This window comes from Oryx dammah, unplaced genomic scaffold (assembly GCF_014754425.2).
Source record: "Oryx dammah isolate SB20612 unplaced genomic scaffold, SCBI_Odam_1.1 HiC_scaffold_1, whole genome shotgun sequence".
Classification (NCBI taxonomy): domain Eukaryota; kingdom Metazoa; phylum Chordata; class Mammalia; order Artiodactyla; family Bovidae; genus Oryx; species Oryx dammah.
The window spans coordinates 96,853,477-96,873,979 of NW_024070185.1; the positions used below are offsets into that span (position 1 = coordinate 96,853,477).

The 20,503-nt window shown below is 39.2% G+C and overlaps 1 protein-coding gene across 2 annotated transcripts in view; it reads right to left on the reverse strand.

The window, feature by feature from the left end:
* The window catches only part of TMEM245 (transmembrane protein 245), a 78,575-nt gene that overhangs the window by 46,475 nt on the left and 11,597 nt on the right, over positions 1-20,503 (reverse strand). The window contains exons 4-7 of one of the 2 annotated variants that reach the window (XM_040237318.1): positions 11,331-11,447; positions 8,781-9,005; positions 7,463-7,632; positions 4,467-4,490 (exon numbers count right to left, since the gene is read on the reverse strand). In XM_040237318.1, the coding sequence (XP_040093252.1) occupies positions 4,467-4,490; positions 7,463-7,632; positions 8,781-9,005; positions 11,331-11,447 (536 nt within the window). The remainder of the gene's footprint in view (positions 1-4,466; positions 4,491-7,462; positions 7,633-8,780; positions 9,006-11,330; positions 11,448-20,503) is intronic. The other variant, XM_040237322.1, reaches the window with a different exon arrangement.

The window sequence follows — 20,503 nt, forward strand, 5'->3', positions numbered from 1 at the left end:
TATGCTTTTCCAAAATGCCACTGCTGCTGCTGCTGCTACTAAGTCACTTCAGTCATGTCTGACTCTGTGCAACCCCACAGATGGCAGCCTACCAGGCTCCCCTGTCCCTGGGATTCTCCAGGCAAGAACACTGGAGTGGGTTGCCATTTCCTTCTCCAATGCATGAAAGTGAAAAGTGAAAGTGAAGTCGCTCAGTTGTGTCTAGACATTCTATTTTGAGTATAACTTTTCTCATCTTTCACAATCACAAATAATCCTACATTTTCTAAAACTTTTGTTTTCAGAATATCTAACCTGGACAAATTTCTAGAATTCCTGCCATGCAAAGCTACCAATTAACATTTCAAAAATACAACCAGACTGATGATTGAAATACCACAATGCACCCCTCCATCCCAACATAAGCACTGATGAGTAAGTTACTCTTCTTTTAAATATGAATTATGCTCTCCAAACAGTTAAACATCCAAGAGCAAAGAAGGATGGTTAAAACAGCATGTCTTCTAAAACACTTGCTTTCTATTCAAAGATTATAAGCTTGCACCTCCTTATCTTTCAGGAAGGACACTGTCACCAAGAGATCAATGCTACAGTGAACTCAAAGATAAACAGTGCATTTTTATCTTGACAATTACAGCTTTCAAACAGAAGAGTTAATTTTCAGTGCATGCTACCAAAGCATTAAAGACAATGCAGAGATTAAAAAAAGTAATAACAGGTTTCTAAGATATGGAAGGTCAGAGGTCATATTTTGAATGTAAGTTCTAAAATCGGTGAAAGTGAAAAGTATCACAATCAGAAACTAACTCAACATCTAGTTTTTGAGAGTTTCCTGAGCAAAGAGCTAGTGTTGCATGATTCCTCTTTGTACCTCCAAAACCTAACAGTGAACAGCATATGGTAAAAGCTCAGTTAATCCATATTTGAATAGGTAAAATAAAGAAAATATCAGAATTAAGCTTGGATTGGTATTCACAAATTATGACTTCTGAAAATAACTTAGGAGCCTCAATTTTTTTTTTAGAAAATTCACTTCCTAAAATACATTAACATAAAAGATGTTTTCATTTGGAAAGTATCTAAAGTTATGTCTGAGTATTTTTAACATATAAAACATGGAATATTTACAAACACATTATGTACAACAACATTACAAAAGTCAAACTTTTGTTTTCAAGCCAGGGCAGAATTTTCCTATCACAAGCTCTATATACCTAAGGACTGGAATAAGAGATACCTAAATAAATATTTATTTTCAAGAGATAATACTGAGGGTTAGATTTTACTGAAAATTTAAAATACAGGCAGGAACCGTTTTATTGTGTTTCAATTTATTGTGCTTTGTAAACAACATGCTTTTTTACACACTGAAGGTTTGTGGCAACCCTGCATTGATCAAGTATATCGGTGCCATTTATTCCAACAGCATCTGCTTATTTTGTATCTCTATCACATTTTGGTAATTCTCCCAATATTTCAAACTTTTTTGTTATGATATTTACTATGGTCATTTGTAATCAGTGACTTTTGATGCTACTACCACAACTCACTGAGAGCTGAGATGATGTTTAGTCTTTTTTTTTTTTTAGCAATAAAGTATTTTTAATTACGGTTTATACAATTCTGGGGACATAATGCTATTGCACATTTAATAGACTACATGTGTCCAACTCAGTCGCCAACTTTTTACCACTGCGCCACCTATTAAGCCCAACAGACTACAGTATGTGAAAGCGAGTCACTTAGCCTGCCCGACTCTTTGCAACCCCATGGACCTGTATAATACAGTCCATGGAATCCTCCAAGCCAGAATACTGGAGTGGGTAGCCTTCCCCTTCTCCAGCGGATCTTCCTGACCCAGGGATCTAACCCGGGTCTCCTGCATTGCAGGCAGGTTCTTTACCAACTGAGCTATCAGGGAAGTCCAGACTACAGTATAGTACAAACAAATGTTATATGTACTGGGAACCCAAAGAAAACCATGTGACTTGCCTTACTGCAATGTTCACTTTACTGCTGTGGTCTGGAACCCAACCCACAGCATTTCCAAGGCAGGTCTGTAAATAAAATCACTTAAGATGTTCCATACACAAGCAAAAGGTATGTGTGTGGCGGGGGTCGGGGGAGGTTTCTATTTACACATGGCCAGCTAAGATAAGGTGAGAAAACAGGCAAAAGGAAGATAGCAGAAGTAAAAGAGAAAAAAAAAGAGGAAAAGAGAGACAGGAAAGACTTAAAAATGTGGAGAACTACAAGGACCAATCGAGAGGAAACAATCAAAGAGGATAGAAAACTTATGGAGGAAACGAACCCCCTAAAAGAGTGAATGGAACAAGACTCATAAGGAAACTGCAACTCATAGACACAGAAAGAGAAATGTGGTCAGAGGAAGTGAAGGGGAAGGGGATGAAGCAGAGAATTCGTAAAGAACTGCCAGAGGCGCTGTCGTAAAGAAATGCCAGAGGCGCTGTCCCATGAGGCTGCGCTCTGCTTTAAGCAAGGGGAACCACACTGCCTGTTGATTCCTACCCTGCTCCATTTATTTCCCAGTTTATTTTAGGTTTGAGATTTTATATTCTAAAAGTAGAAGGGGAGTACTTTTAAAACGACATTCTGAATGTTTTAAGTATAAATAAAGGGCATGCATTTTTTAAAATGTAGAAATGTCAGTAAATACATAGTTATATCAAAAGATACTCTGAGGCTTCTAAACTGACTCACCTTCTTTGTCAAGTTATGAAGAAATTGCCATTCCACTACTGAGTTTTCTATTCATTATTCTGGACATGTAGGTTTTTATTTTGCTTTGTTTTTCTTAACCTAACTCTAGCAGTCTCAGTGCAAATAATAAATACTGAGAAATAAAACAACTAAGTCTCAAGAAACAGTTACATTTCGATTAATCACAGCCGTGTTTCTCACCCTCACTTCTCTTGAATTAGTTTCTAATTCACCCCACCTGAACTTGGAATACCAATACCCGATGCTGCAAATTTTCTGCCCTTGGATGAAATATGTAACAAAACGGACTTCAACTTATTTATGTGCTTTCCTGGGGCCCAGGCCCTCAGAAGTTACAGCGGTTACTCCAGCTCCAGCCCAATACTTTACCTATGCTACACAGAATCATCAAAGAAAAGGAAAAGGTTACCTGATCCCTTGAGAATCTTTTAAAACTAATTCACAACTAGTCAGCTACGGATTAGGTAACCTAACTCAAGTCTCCAAAGGTTAAATCAGACTGAACCTAATGACTTTAGCTCTCCTTTCTCTCATCTCTTGAGAACAATTTCATTTCAATAAAAACAAAGTGGGGAAATACATAAGACCACCTACTTTAATCAAAGTAAGAAAATACAACCTATTTTTGTAGCACTATCATTTGCCAAGGATTGAACTCACTCACTCATATTTGCTTTGCAGAGCGAGGTACACAGAGCCATTTGTGTATATGTGTTTGCATGTGTGTGTGGTCACAGTGGTATGTGTGTATGCTGATTTTACACACTGTTAATTTTTGATCCAAAGTTTAAAAGTGTAATAAACACTGTCAATAAGTCTCCCCTTTCTTCTCTTTCAACAGAAAGAACGAAACTCTAATCTTTACACCCAGGAGCCTCATTTTGAACTATTTCTAAGAGGTAACACATTTTTCTTAAGGCCTGCTATAGTATTTTCACTGAAGATTTTTGAGGTCTTACTGTGTTTAATGACAAGACACAGAATGACATCATCTTTTGCTATCTGCCCTAGGGATTTGATAACACTGTCAGAACTACTGTATGTGTACTATATATCAAAGGTATGGTACCTTTGATATACATCTACAAATCTATCTGGATTAGGCTTCATTTAAGTTACTGAAAATTCCATGCTAATCATGTGAGGCACTGACCATAGATACAACCTCACACTTTGGGAAATACATAAAACTAGATGTCACGGGCCATGACTACAGTGTTTTTTGAGATAAAAAATAAAATTCTGAAACACTAGCTATTAAAAAAAAAAAGACAAAAAACACTATGGGCCAAGAGAATCATACAAATATTTCACAAGTCTTTTTAAAAAAACTGTGGTGTTATTTATAGAAAAAGTAACCATAAAGAGTTCTCTTTCCTTTTCAGTAACTTTTGCCTAAAATGCTCTCACACATCAAAGGAGACGAGAGTATCACGCTGGGCTGAAAAGGCCTGGGGGTCACTGTGGACAAAAGGACCGTGAGACAGAACGTCAACACACTCAGACAAGGAGATACCATCCACATCCTAAATAAATAGTTTTAAGTTTTTAGCAGATTGCACTGTGGCAACATTAATGCTTCACGACCTTCCATAGCTTATAATTAGAACTTTAAAAAACAAAAACTTAGTCTGACATATGAACAGAAACAGGGTGAGAACGGAGATATGGCGGGGGAGTTACAGAATTCAATAGTAAAAATCAACATCCGGGTGTTCATTTACCTTCTTATTTAGCCAGTGCCAGAGCTTGAGGATAGGGGTAAAGGTGAGAGAGAAGATAAGAACAGTGGCATATCATTAGAGAATGCAGTAACAGTATGAAAAGAAGAGAGAGTCACTGAGAGCATGAGGAGGAAATTATCTCAGACAAAGGAAAAATTGGGAAAAAAACTGAAATGCATTAACAAAGTTTCGAAATCAAGTGAATGTAGTATTCCTTTAAGACACACGATTGAAATGATGATAACCACAAACTTTGTTCGAAATTCAATGATCAAAAGTACATAAAGATAACCTGAATGTTTACAGGCTTAAACTTTCATACCAAATTCTAAAGATCAAAGCGGTGATTAAGATTTTTCACATACCATGCATTAAAAGGATTTTCAGTCCCTATGTAAACTAACTCCTGTTCTCACACTACATTTTCATTGAACTTTGTAGTTGCAGCTTTATAATAGCACTTATTTTATATTTCCTAGAGTAAAACATTTCAGTGCTCATTTGGAACAGTGAACACCTGGCCAAACAGGAGACATATTTAAGATTCTGATAATCTTAGGCGCATTTTCTTCCATTTCCAATTTTTTAGGCATGCATTTTTCTACTGTATGCAATATCCTGCTGTTTTTTCACATAGACATTACCTCATCTACACCTCACAATATTTAGCACTATAATAACTAACACTAGTTAATGGTCACATAAAATAAAAATCAGCAAACATAGGATTTAAAGCATTATTAGTAATATAAAAAGCATAAAGACTAAAAAGCTTAATTTCATCTGAATGACTAAATGCTCTTTGCAGAGTTATTCCTGGCACACCTAGTACATGTTTGGACACACACTTCGAACAACCTTCTCTAGATGGATCATTTCAACGCTGGCCCAATCAACTGAAATTAAATAGAAACATGGAAAATGGATTTATTCCCCAAAGCAGGAGCCCCAGATATATTATTATACTGCATAAAACATAATTTTGGCATCAATTATAACTGAACAAATATTCAATTTGTGATACCCATTTTTTTTGATATGTATCATACAGAACAGAAAATGCTAGTTTTATTCATTTTACTGTCTCTCTTCCTGAAGAACAACAGACTGACATATAAATTAGAATAAAAATGACAAACTTTTACAAGACTAACCCTTAGCAAATGCTTTTTGATGCCCCTGGAATGTCAACCAACACAACTATACAGTTGTCCTAAATGAAGTGTTCCCAATACAAGTATATGGGAACACTGAAAATAGGACTTAGTTTTTATGCCATCTGATAGTGGTAAGACAAAGAAATTAACTGTGTAAGAGTCACCCTCTTTAAACAGCTTGAAGCGATAAATCTGCTCTAATAAGATAAAACTTCACCTTAATCAGGGAGATGTGATAAACATGTTGAAATCTGTGAGAAGTCCTAGATTCTTATTTTAAAAATTGAAAAAAATTAATAAGAACACAATAGGCAGGGATTTCCCTGGTGGTCCAGTGATTAGAACTCTGTACTTTCACTGCCAAGGGCCCAAGTTCAATCCCTGGTCAGGGAACTAAGATTCCCGCAAGCCACATATCACGGTCACAAAAGTCACACACACACACACAATAGGCAAATTAAAAAAGAAAAATATAAACAGCCAAGAAGCAAATAAAAGAATGGTCAACTCAACTGTTATTTTTAAAATTTTCAAATTAAAGCAACACCGAGATACTTCTTTTTACAAAACTAAAATGGACTTTGTTACACCATAATATCGAGTACTGGCAAGAGTTCAAAGAAATGGGCATTCTCATACACTGCTGAGGTGGGAATTAAAACTAGCAAACTTTCTGGAAGACAACCGAGCAATCTATTAAAAATATGTATCCCCTGCACCTCCTTTGACTTCCTCCCCCTCACATGAACTCCAGATACTGTTCTTGTCTCTATCTACATTTGCTTCATCCAACAGTGTTTTTCAACCTTAAGCCATGGATGGACCTGTTAAAAGTAGTCACTAGCCCTGTGATACAGTCCAGCTTGCACAGCACGGCACACAAAAAGGTGTTCTTGATCCAGTCTTGCCTGACTCTCCAGCTCTGCCTCCCACTAATCACCATTTCACATATTCCACTTTGTTCCCTAAGAACTCACGCTGTGGGAGTCCCTGTACCCCTTGCTCCATTTACCAGCTCTTCTTGCCATGCCTCCCTAATAAACTCCTGGTGCTTTGGTATCACCTTCCCCACTGCTCATCAACAGTGAGTCATTTCTTGCTCAGTACTACCACTGTATTCTGTACACACCTCTCCTGTCAAATTATAACAACGGCTTAACACTTATAGAGCTTACAGTGTACCAGATCCCAGTCTAGGAACTGAACATGTAATAACTCACTGAACCCTCACTACCATTCTGTGAGATATTACTTGCTATTATACTTTATATTCATTGGCACAGAAGGGTTACAAAACTCATCTAAGATCACAGAGCTAATAAGCAGCAGAACCGGGATCTGAATCCAAAGTTTGAATTCAGAGACTATGCTCCTAACATCAGCTTCTGAAACAAGCACAGCCTCTAAATTTTAATGGATTGTTGTCTCCCCACTAAAACAGAGCTTCTGTACCTAGTTTTCCAGGATTCATCTGGTTTTCCCTAAAACTTATGCTATCTGACACATGAGAATTATCCAAAATTATTCACTGAACTGAGCTACACCTGGCTATATAATTTTAGGCAAGTCACTTAACCCCTCTAGATTTCAATTTGGTCCTCATAAATTGAGAGTTGAACTAGGTGCTCCTTTTCCCTCATTTTTAAATAGTAAAAATACTCACACAACACTTAATTCAAACTAACTCTATCCCATCCATCACTCTAAATTTCATCAGTTAGACATTAAATGTGTTATCAGCAAGTACGTAAATACTGATACACCATAAAATGGAATCTTTTAGATAACGAAATACATAAACTCTATTTGAAAGCAGCTCAAGTTATGAAAATACAATACCTTGCTATCAACTTTTAACAAGAATTTCGCGAGCCCGATGATCGGCCACGGGGCCAGGGCTTGCTGCCGCTCCTTCAGAAAGTGCTCCGTGGCCTCCCACCACACAGCGCAGCGCTTCTCCAGAAAGTTCACAACGCCAAAGTGAATAACAAGCTTTTTGAGCACCCAGACTGTGAGGAAGGTGAGAAATACACACACACAAAAGACAGCGATTATGAACAGGTTCGGTTTCACAAAACCTTCCTAAAACAGGAAAGCTAGTGCTAAAATAAAGATTATAGGTTTTGTTTTTGTTTAATGGAGGAGGGAAGGAAGGAAGTTCAAAATATTCCAGATTGATAGAACTGGGACACTTTCCACACAACCCCCACCTACCTATCTCCCACCTTCTCTGTGAAGTCTGAATCCTTGAAGGGGTCCAAGGATTCAGAGCCCATACAAACGTTGGATACCTTGATCATGAGGATTTCACTGACTACAACCTTGGCCCCCACACTGTACTATTCCAGGATAAAGCATACTAACCTCTGACCTGTCCTTGTCTCTTTGGCTATTACAGCTGCTCTTGCCAAATTTTGTTCTTTTCCTTAGACGTTTGATGTGTACTGACCAGATAAGTAGAAGGTATTCCATACACATCATAATTTTATACCCCACAGGGTAACATTTTCATTTGTATTTTTATTTCTCTTCTTGATGCTCTGTACATCTGAATCTTTCACCAGGGTTCAGTAGCGACCAGGGCTGTTACAAACAGCTGTATACTACATGATTTCAGCAGGAACTACTCAAAACTATAATATGAAGGTACCCCTCTGCAGGGGGGTAGTGTGGTTTCCCTTTAAACAGGGGTTAAACCCCCTGTTAAAAGCCAACTAAGAAGGAGGAGGGACTAGAAGGAAGTGCTACTTATCTGTGAGGGTTGTATTGACATTTGGACCCTAGACAATTGGTCCCAGCCACTATAATTTCCCTAACTCTAGGGAGCTCTGTGTCCTTAGCCCTGGCCTTGTAATCTAACAGTTCACAGTTTACTATTTTGAACCATGAGCTCAGTGTTACATGCCAGGTCAACAATTCCTTCATCAGCATTTTTAAACCTCTGGAGAGGTCCTAGGAAGAAAGTTCCTATGGTGTCGAGAATAAGTCCAGGGTAATTACAGTTGTAAAAACTTTGTGGGGGCCATCATGTTCACAGCCTACTCCTTTTTATTTAAAAAGATAGTAAAGTTATCTCAAACATTAAAAAAAAAAAAAATCCACAAATTAAAGAAAAAAAATCTTCAAAGGCAAGACAAGATCATCACTAACCAATTACCTGCAATAGGCACTGGCAGCAACTGTACAATCCACAGGTTTGACCAGATCTGGACTCCGACAATGGCCCAGAGGAGAGACACAAAGTAGACGTCACTAGTTTTCTTCTTCCTAAGAAACGTTCCAACTTCAGATCTCTGTCTGCCCAGGGTGCGTGAAGGGGAGGTGGGTGAAGAAGATGAGGACAGTGTTGGAGGGGGTTCTCCCCTGTCCATGGTTTCTGTCCCTGAGGAGGAAAAGCAAAAAAAAAAAAAATCACCTACATACTGGTCCACATTAATAAATAGTAATACAGAGCAATTAGCAATTAGCTAGGCTAGCCTGGTTCAAGCCTTCAAGATGTACTAAGATAGCATGATTACACTGGGTTAAAAAAAAAAAAAAAAAAAAGACCCGGATGTATGCTTGCAAATGTAATAAAAAAAAAAAAAGGTGTGGAGAACGATATGTGCTTGCAAATGTAATGAAAAAGGTATGGAGAATTAACACCGACAGTGTTTACATCTAAGGAACTTAAGTTTGTTGAGAGATAGGGTTGAGTATGAGAAATGGTTTATTTTTACTTTATGTATTTTACACTGTTCAAGTTTTTTATGACATAGTTATCATTTCTATTTATATATATGTAGCATTTAGATTTTGAAAAACACATGACAAAGTAACAGAACTATAATTAGCCCATGAAAATTACTCAAACCATATAAAGTGATAAATATTAACATACAGAATTCTTTATCTAAAAATTCCTTCTCTTTTAACTTGATTGTAGATGTATTTATATGTGTTTCTGAAACAATATGGCTTTTCAGCATCATTTTATCTAAATGGGACCAGCTGCTCTTATAAGAACCCAGGGCTTTGAAGCATATCTTTCTCTTAGAATGAGATACTAAAAAATAACATGTTGCTGGGGGTGAATGAATCTTCAAATATAGGATATCACACTGAATTATTTCATAAGGCACTGCTTTCTAACAATGCAACTATTGCTATATTTCACTATTACTCAGAATACATCACAATGATGGAAATGAGTAAGATCCTAAAACTTATATTTTGCCTTCTATTAAAAAAGTTAATAAATAATAAAAGTATACCATATTTCTTAAAGTCTAGGTAAAAAAAAAAAAACCACAAACACCCCTAACTTCAATACCCTATTTGCCCCATTTTCTTTATACAGTTTTACACAGTTGTATCATTTTCCACTCAGAACCTTTCCCACTTTCTCCCTTCAGTTGAATGCCAACTCCAGGAGAAATAAGACCTTGTCTGTCTTACTCTCCCCTCCACTGAATTCCTAGTGCAAAAAAATATTACCTGACATGTAGAAGGTACTCATTAAGTCTTTATTCTAAGAATGCTTTCCCTGTTATTTCATAATTTTCATAAGTAACCCCACAATAGCCCTGTGAGTGCTTTACTATAATTTCTTCAGTGGTTTTTTTTTGTAATGATGCTTAGCTGTGAGGACATTTTCACTACTGATGTAACTAGGACCATGTTTAAGTCAGCTCATCTCATGAAAACTAACATTCTACCCAGAGGTTTGGGGCTAAACATCAAGCTAATTATAATACACTTCTGTTTGCTCTCTGAATGTCTTCCTAATTTGGAAACTTTATATTGCTGAATGTGGCAGATATTCATAAGAATAGTAAGTCCATAACCAAAACATCATCCCCTCTCTACTCTGACAACATAATTTAATGTGTAAGAAAAGTAAGTTTTCCTACTACCTGAAATGCCTTCTTAGCTGATCCCTTCTTTCAAGACTTCTCTAAAGTGAGTTCTTCCAGGAGAGCTCATGAAAACAATTCCTTAACTCTCAAACCTCTGGCAGTAATGGGCCTCTTGGCACAGACAGACAAGGCCTTTACATTCCTGAATTCTGTGTGAGTATGGTATGACTTTACAGCTGATATAAAACTACTAGCTGGATCTCACAGGAGCTCTGTGTCCAAAATAATTAGAGGATTCTGTGTTACGGGAAACAGTCAATGTACTTACAGCAAGAGGCATGCAAAGCAAACTTTAAGAAGAAAAGCAAAAAATGCCAGAGAAATGAATGATTGGAAGATGGAAAATAAAAATCAAAAGAAAGAGATGGAGAAAAGGAACAATGACCAAAAAATGCAACATAAAGAGAGCAAAACAGAACAATGGAGGAGAACTGACAGTTGTATAAGAAATGGCAAATTAAAGGACTTAAGTAGGGGAAAATATAGACAAAAGTAAATGGGTCTTTAAGAAAAGGAAAATAAAATGAAAGGATAGTGAGAAAGAATGACAAAATAAGAAAAGCCCTTAAAAAAAAAAGGAAAGAATGAAAAATCAAGATAAGAAACCTAAGATAAATAATTAAATGAATGAAAAAAGTGATACATGAGAACAAAGATAGAAGGGAAAAAGTGTAAAAATAGGAACGAGAGAGAAAAATGAAGGACCAGCAAGTAGCATTTTGTGATGCCAGTGTCTTTCCTAATTTTACGTTCTATGTATATTCCATTTTCCAGAATGATTCTGAAGGCATTCTCACAAGACCAGTCACCTGCAGGCTGGGTAGAGGTGTGGTCCTCAGTGCTCGATTCATACCCTGTGATAGAGATGGCCAAGGTTGCTAGAGTAGAAGCTGCCATGGAGATAACTTGTCCTGGTAACTCTGCTCCTGTAAAACAAGCATGCAGTTATAAAGCTTTTTAAAGGCAATTAAAAAAAAATGGAAAATAACTTGCAAACTGAAACACAGTCCTTAGTTTTTCAACAGCAATAAAACAAAATGGTTATTACTGACCCACTAGACCAGCGGTTCTTCACCAAGAGATAGTGCTTAAAAATCAACAGTAAAGTCTGCTAAAAAGGCAAGTTTCTGGACTCTCTCTCTCTCTCATTTGGGAACTTGATGCTGGTGCATGTGGAAGATAGTAGATATAAACATGAAATGCCACACTTGTACTTTAATTTCACAGGCTTATTTTAATGCACTACTCTGCTGAAAAACACTGCCACACCAAGTCTATGAGCTTCTTGAATGCAGACTTACTTTCCTTTGTATTACTAACTCCTAGTACAGTATGGAATAGCCCACGTGCATACTAAGTCGCTTCAGTCGTGTCTGACTCTGAGACCCTATGGACTGTGGCCCACTAGGCTACTGTATCCATGGGATTCTCCAGGCAAGAATACTGGAGTGGGTTGCCATGCCCTCCTCCAAGGGATCTTTCCGACCCAGGGATCGAACCCCCATCTCTTATGTCTTCTGCACTGGCAGGCAGTTCTTTACCACTAGCGCCAATGGGAAGTCCAAAATAGCCCATACTTGTTTTCAATAACAACATTTCATGACTGAATATGCAAATGTATGGGTATCGCACAAAATCATGTACCATCAATCCTCAACCTACATGAGTTTGAAGTGTGCAGGTCCACATATATGTGGGTTTTTTCCCCAATAACTATAATATCTGTATTTTCATTTCACAGATCTTTAAGTATCAGGAAAAGCTTTTGTTCAATGAGAGATCACGGGTGGAACTAGGATTTGAATTTCAATTCTACCCAGACTGTTTCAGCTTCCTGCTTTTGGGTGAGTCATTTATCAATTCCTTTTTGAAGCAGAGATAGGAGTTCACAGAAATCTGACTACATGGGGGAGTCACTGCCCCTAACCCTGACATGGTACAGGGGTCAACTGAATATCTATGAAGTCCATAATTCATCACAGACAAAATCTAGCACCTGAAAATCTAGAAGATCATCACTACCCTGTTTCACAATCTAGGTTCTCATGTTAAGTGTCTAACAGGTGTAAACCAAGTTTAACCTAGATCCAAAACACACTCACACTCAGTGAGGTCTGTGTAACAACCAGCCTTTAGTTTGCTATGGCAGGCAATGTGGACTAGCTCACCCAACACCTGGTTCCAGTGTGCATTCCTGTACCTAGAGACTGGAAAGCTAAAGACTGTTGCCTGGACTCCTTTGCAGCCACTGCTCCACCTGTGATGTAGTGGATACCAGTGCAGGCATGCCTATGCAGACGTGGAAGCCCTCAGCAACTCACTGCAATTTGGAAGCTCTCACGTCAAACACAGTCATGGAGACACGTGTTTTTCCTGCCGGAACTTTGCAGACGTTCCAGAGGTTCTGCCGTCTGATCTCCGACTCTGTGGCCAACGGCAGCAGCAACACTGTGTGGCACTTCTGCTCCGACGGTCCTTGGGTGTTGCCGAGCATTTCTCCTGGTTGCACTGCTTCTGCATGTCAGGTCCAAGCTCAACTGTCTGATCTGTCCAAAAATTCTGGGTGTACAAATTCTTCATGCTAACCAATACCCCTTTCTATTTAGACTAGTTGGCATGAATTCCATTGCCCGACTAAGAACAAGTGTTCTTAGTCACCAAATCATACATACACCCACATTCATACAGCTGGGACCTTTCAGTAGGCTGATATTCAATGTGACAACATAAAGTTCTGCCAGGCCACTGAAAAGAGCCATGACTTTCAGGTCAGTGAATTACAGCTCCAGATAAACTTCATATACCCAACAAATCCAAGGCTGGCCACCTCCCACAGGTAAGCAGGCCATGCCTGAGATGGCTCTTTGGTAGATTCAGCTCTCAGGAGCAAGAGCATTCATCTTGCTCAATCACATCCTATCCCTCCTCTAGTAAACGTCTTCGTAACCTGAAAGAGGCTTATTTTAGACAAAACAAGAGAAATCCAAAGTTATGATCTGGGAAGAGAGCATAAATTAGATATCTGGATTGGGACCTATTCTCCTGGCATAGGTATCTAAAGGGCTGTTTTGATGCCGAAAGAGAAAAAGGGCTGAGAGAGAGACAGTATCTTTCATGTCATACATGTTTCCATTACTCACTGTATTGAAAGCTGAAAATAAAAATACAGACCCCACCCCAAAGGAGTTAGGTGAAAGAGATAGATATGAATCAAAGACCCACACAAATAAACAAATGTATAAAAATTATGATCACTGCCATAAAGGAAAAATACTGGGTATTTTATGAGTTCCTAACTGAAGAAATCTGACTTAGTTTGGGAAATCAGGAAAAGTCTTTCTTTAAGAAATAAAAATGAAGCTGATATACAAAAGATGAGGAGGAACTAACCAAAGGAAAGTATAATCTTTTAGACGGAAGGAAGAGAATAAGAAGGCTGTAAGTGAATAAGCTGGCATGTTGAAGACACTGAAAGGCCAGTATGTCTGGAACACAGAGATGGCAAGCCAGATGATAAAAGTCACAGAACCATACTAAACAACTTTAGTCTTTATCCCAAAGGAGTAGGAAAGCACTGAAGAGTTTTTTTTAATTGAAATACTATTGAGATAATTGTAACATCACATGCAGTCTTACAAAATAATACAGAGCGATCCTGTCTATCTTTTATCCAGTGTCCCCTTCCCCACCATGGTAATATCTTTTAAAACTGTAGCACATTACTACAATCGGAGTGTCAGCATGGATACAAGACACAGAAGTTTCGTCACTGCAAAGATCTCTTATGTTGCCCTTTTATGACCACATCTCCCGACTCTGTAAATAAATAATCAGTTTTAAGGATTCAAAAAGGATCATTCTTACTGTTTGATCAAGAACAGATTAGAGAAGACCAGGAGGAGGTACAGGAAGATGCATTACTGCAACACTACAGGCAAGACAGGATGACAGCATGGTCTGCAGTGGTTAACAGGGAAGAAGCTGGGAAAGTAGACAAGGGATAGTCAACGCTGACCGGATTCGGTGATGAAATAATAAAGGGTGCAACCATGATCCCCCAAGATTCCAGATTATGATCAGACAGACCGCATGTGGGGGAAATGGATGGAGATTTTAGATACACCAAAGAGCTTTTCTGACTGTCAAATAGAAATCTTTAACACAAACTGATTACACCAGAGACTAGAGAGGTCTTAGATTCTTGGGTGCCCACAAGAGATTTCTTGGGCTCCACTTAAGAGCAAAGGTTGGGAACACCTAATGACTAATGGCCTGGGACAGCACGATAAAGGGAGAAATGCTTCTAGTCAAAACTCGAAGAATTCTCTCATGAGACTGAAGACTAATCCCAGGTCCTCAATCACTACACCCACCCTTCACAAGTGAGAAAGATGAAGCGGTGACTCATCTTTGAGAGACTGAGAAGAAGTCCCTTGATGGTTAGGTAGCTCCAAAATAACAAGATCACTTTACAGTTCCTCAAATACGGGCTTTCAGTTTAGCTGAAAAAACCCATCCCATTTGGGCATTTGTACATTGGTGTAAAGGAGAAGGGGACGACAGCGGATGAGATGGCTGGATGGCATCACTGACTTGATGGGCGAGTCTGAGTGAACTCCGGGAGTTAGTGATGGACAGGGAGGCCTGGCGTGCTGCCATTCATGGGGTCGCAAAGAGTCAGACACGACTGAGTGACTGAACTGAACTGAACTGTATACTTCTCAACCCCCACTAAGCATTCAGTCGCCTTCCCAAGTGGCTCAGTGGTAAAGAATCCGTCTGCCAATGCAGAAGATGCGGGTTTGAGCCCTGGGTCGGGAAGATCCCCTGGAGAAGGAAATGGCAACCCACTCCAGGATTCTTGCCTGGGAAATCCCATGGACAGAGGAGCCTGGCAGGCTACAGTCCATGGGGTCCCAAAGAGTTGGACATGGCTCAGCAACTAAACAATAGCAACAAGCATTCACTCACCAAGCAGGTGACTAGGCTATATGCTGGGATGAGAGACTAAGTAGTCTCAAGCTCAGCCCCACACTAAACTATCAGTTATGATTCCGCATGTTAAGAGCTAAGGTAATGGAAGTGTAGAATGTTTGAGGGAGCATCGAAGAGAGAAACCCCTGCTTGGGAGGTCAGGGAAGAGTTTCCAAAGGGACTATCTAACAAGAATGGTAAAAGATGCCACCCTTGAAATCCATTTACATAAGGTAGCCAGATAAAGATGACAGAACAAGTTTATCTTGTGGAGAAACGAAGAAGCTGGTCTCTTAGAGGACAGAGGTAGAAAAGTTTCCCTGGAAGACAAAAAAACCAAGTGTAAAGACACAAAGGCAAGAACGAGCAGAGTGTACTATTCAGAGATCTCTAAGAAGTCAAATGAGCATGAGACACAGGGTCCAATGATAAGAGCGGAGAGACAGGGGATGCAGGAAGACATGGGAGCCGAGGACGGAAGGGCTCACACTGACTATGCAGAGGCTGGACAGCTCAGTGATCGGGATCACAGTGAGGAAACAAGACCACCCGGGTGGAAACCTCAGCTCTATCCCTTATCTGTCAGATGACAACAAGCAGGTTACTTAGGATCTAGTCTCTTCAAGTGTCAAATGTAGCCTATGTAAATTCCTATCTCATGTGAGAATTAACTGAAACAATACCTAAAAAGTGCTTAGACAATGCCTGGTAGGCAGGACTTAACAGAAATTGACTCAATAAATGTTACTATCGTTACCATCATCTATATCAAAACTGTTGGCTTTAACAGGATAAACTACAAGCAAAGCCACTAGCACTCCTATAGTATTTGCCTGTACCTCTCATCCCCTTTCTGCTCTATATTACAGCCATTTCCCTAAGTCTTATCCTTACATTTTTAGATCTCCACACTGAGTTGTGAAAAACATCTTACATACAATCGGCACTAAAAAGCTTGAGGAAAAGTTAAGACCAACAGATTAAATCCTCACAAGTAGGGCTTAAGAAGTCTTTCTTCAACTTGCTGATGTCATTAAAATACACAATAAATATTTAATAAATCTTAGCTAAGTGAATGAACACAATGCAGTGTCATCTTAGTTAATACACAAAGGACTCAGCAAAGTTTCAGAATGCCTGAAACTTCACAAAGGAGCAAAAGGAACAGCACACACAGGAAATCAGCAGATCTGAAAATCAGGGATGTGAGATTTGGCAACTGCTCTTACTCATCAAACAGATAGGTACTTAAATGACTTCTGTCTAGTAATATCCTTCTGCACTTCAAAAACACCAAGGGTTTGGGCAGAGAATTGATAAACTAGACCGAAGAATGCCAGGACTGAGAATCTAGGCAGTCATGGTACTGGGAAAAAAGCCCTAGCTAAAAATAGGCACACAGACGGAGGGAACATAATCTTGAGACTCAAGGACTATCAACAAAGAAAGGAAAGAGCATCCAAGGTTTCAAGTGTCAATCCACCCAGGGACTGGGCCAGTATTAATTGGAAGCCCAAAGGGCAGGAACCCACACAAATCTAAATAAGCAGGCCACCCACATTAGCAGCCTAGCATCAGCGGACAGAAACTCATGGTCTGGTATATAAGAAAAACATCACATGTTCAGATATCTGTAGATATGGCTAAATCAACAATGGGCAGAATAACTGCTTTTTTAATAACAGAGGCAAATATATTTGGAAGCCGGTCTAAATAAGAAGAAACTTGATCTAATTTTTTCTCTTTCACAGGGCTAGTTGAAGTTTCCGGGAATACCTCCAAAGATGCTTACTGGAAGGAGGCCCTTTATATCAAGTAGACTCTTCCCAGCATGTAAATAAAGTTCCCCTTGAAGACGGCTTCTGTTTCCATCACAAGTGTGGAAAATACATCTCCTCCTCAGTGGCTTCTAGTACCACTTCACTGTAATAAGAGCTTGGATATGGACCACTAGGAGTATCTCCCAGGTCTATGTAACTGAATTGAGGAAGGACAGATAAGCAGTAAGAAAATTTAGTTTACTCTTTTTCTTTTTCCAATTTGGGCTTAACTGGACAACACTTGTTTCTTCATATCACATGCTATCCCCAACAAGGCGACAAGGAAAGGCTTCCTTATCAAGATTATCTCTGGTCACTCATAAACAACAAGCAATCCCAGGAGGAGCAGGCCCAGGTGTAACTGTCTGTACATCTCATCCTGGGCGTCCAGGTATTAAAGATACATCTTATGTTTGTCTGCCTAGCTGCTGAAGAAGCACTTCTCATATTCATAGTAAATGGCCAACTTTCTTCATCTGTAAGACAAGTATGGTGGTGGTGGTGGTTTAGTCACTAAGTCATGACTGACTCTTGCGACCCCATGAACTGGCTGTAGCCCGCCAGGCTCCTCTGTCCATGGGATTCTCCAGGCAAAAACACTGGAGTGAGTTGCCATTTCCTTCTCCAGTAAAACAAGTATATTTTTTAAAAAATATATTCATTTACTTATTTGGCTCCATCAGGTCTTAGTGGCAGCCTGCAGAATCTTTGTTGGATCACGCGGGATCTTTTCTTTGGGCTCACAGATTCTCTAGTTGTGGCACACAGGCTCTACTTACAGAGCATGGGCTCAGGTACCCCACAGGATGGAGGATCTTAGTTCCATGACCAGTGATTGAACTTGCGTCCCCTGCATTACAAGGCAGATTCTTAACCACTGGACCACCAGGGAAGTCCCACAAACATAATACTAATCACACTGGAGTACTAAGAAAATTAAGAGAAATGGCAGGTTTTAAGAGCCTAACAGGGCCTCACCCACAGGAGGCGATTCTGCTCATGCCCCTCTGTTCTCCCAGGCCCAGGGAACACACCAAAGCTGGATCCCAGGCTTCTGCCAGGTAGCACTTCAGAGACCCAGGAGGCAGAGAAGCCAGGTGCTATTACCTGCGGTGAGCCACCGGGGCCCACATGAAGAGTGAAGGAACGGGCAACTGCAACTGAGGGCAAGAGAGACAGGCACTCAGTGATCAGCCGATACTGTTTCAGGTTGGCTGATGACTGTCAGAGGGGGAAGGAAAGCACACGGGGAATAGGTGAGAGCCAATGAACTGGATTCAAATTTTAGCTCGAGGGGTCACCTGTGGGACTATGGGCAAGTCAGTTAACCTATTATTAAATGTCTTCACCCCCAAAAATGTAGATACTTATTTTGTAAGGTTGGGGAGGCGGTGTTGTTTTGTTTGTGGATTAAAAAAGATAGTACACTGGAAAATATGATAGACACTTAACATTTTTTCCCTATGTTATCTTGGGGTTCCAAGAAATATCAAGTAAGTGCCCCTTAAGGTCTAAGAAAAAAAAGCATTGAGTAGGGCCCCTGGGTTCAGAAAGAACCACTGAAACTAACTCAGAGATGATCCATAAGAAGAGTTTTCTGGATCTGGGCCCTAAACAAATTCATGCTTTGAAGTCTGGTGACATTCAAAGGATTAAGTCTGTGAATCCAGTGAACCACAGATTGTATAAAGCAGCACAAGATTCAAAGCTCAGAAGACACAAAGAAAAATGCTTACACAGGTGACGAAGATACAAGAGCAAGTCCTACAATGTGACAGTGGAAGGAATAAATGCATGTGCTGGCCGTACACCGAGGCCTCCCCGCGCCTACTATATTACAGTGACATCTACAGGAGGGATGGACTATAAAGGAGGGAAAGGTTGGCCCAACACGGCCTGAGTTCTGATGCCTACAAAAACAAGTTTCTAGGGGCAAGAGGGAAAAAGTATACAGAAATTAAAAAAAAAAAAAAAGTTAAACAAATGTATTTTATGATGAGGAGTATCTACACTAGAAGTCCATAAAAGGATTCTAAATCAAGAATAACCTACTCTTGATTAGGCTGGAATGAGTGAACAAAACAAGGAAAACCAACATTTCCAAATCTGCTCTCAACATTTTTCTGTGTCTGTGATTTCGTTTCTTGTAACAGGCTAGGATACAAATACCAGAAATCTGGTTTGCATCCTGGCACACAACTACCAGCTTTATGGGGGAGAATAATAATCACACAAATAGTCTACTTTCTCAAGCGCAAAACTTGAGTCTTAGGAACTCTGTGCTCACAGCTCCGTAGGCTGCCATCACAAGCGGACTAGAATTTACACAAGAGAAAACCTATCTGAAACGCTTGGTTAGACCTACTTTATTCATATAATTGCAATAAAATACTTACTTAGCCCTGGACAAAAGCAGTCAAAGGGACAAAACTGTACTTAAAATAGTAAAGACAGAACTATCATATGATCCAGCAATTTCACTTTAGGGTATATATCTAAAGAACATAAGAATGCTAACTCGAAAAGACATGCACCCCCATTTTCAACCTTACTGTAGATTTTAAAGTTGCTAAGAGAGTAGGTCTTAAAAGTCCTCATCACACAAAAAAATTTTTGGTAACTATGTAAGGTGACAGATGATAACTAGATTCAGTGTGGTGATATATACAAACATGGAACCATGGTTGTACACCTAAAACGAATATAATGACATATGTAAAATATACCTCAGCAGAAAAAAAAAAGGAAAAATCTGTCATGGGGTTAAGCAGAGCTGTCTGAATCACTACTAGAGGAAAGGAGAAAAAGGGAAACTAAGCTTACCAGAGGAACAAGTGGAAACCACCAAACTTTCTATAATAGTTGCCAAAACAGGAAGTTTACTTTGACAGATAACCACAGGAAGACAGGTTGAAAAAAGAAAACTTAGATAGCAAAATATAAAATAAAATAGAATCTTTCCTATTTTCCACTGTCACAGAGATAAGTAAAATTTCTTTGTTTCAGGTAGTTATTATAAAACTCTAAACAAATATTTATGAACAAAAGATGTTTTACAATTGTCAGACATTACTCAACTATCAAATAATAAAGGGTGTTTTAATTTTAAAAACTTCTATAAAGTAACTGCACATATACACGAAAGTGCCACAAATAGCCCTGTGATTACTATCTTTTACAAATTCGTC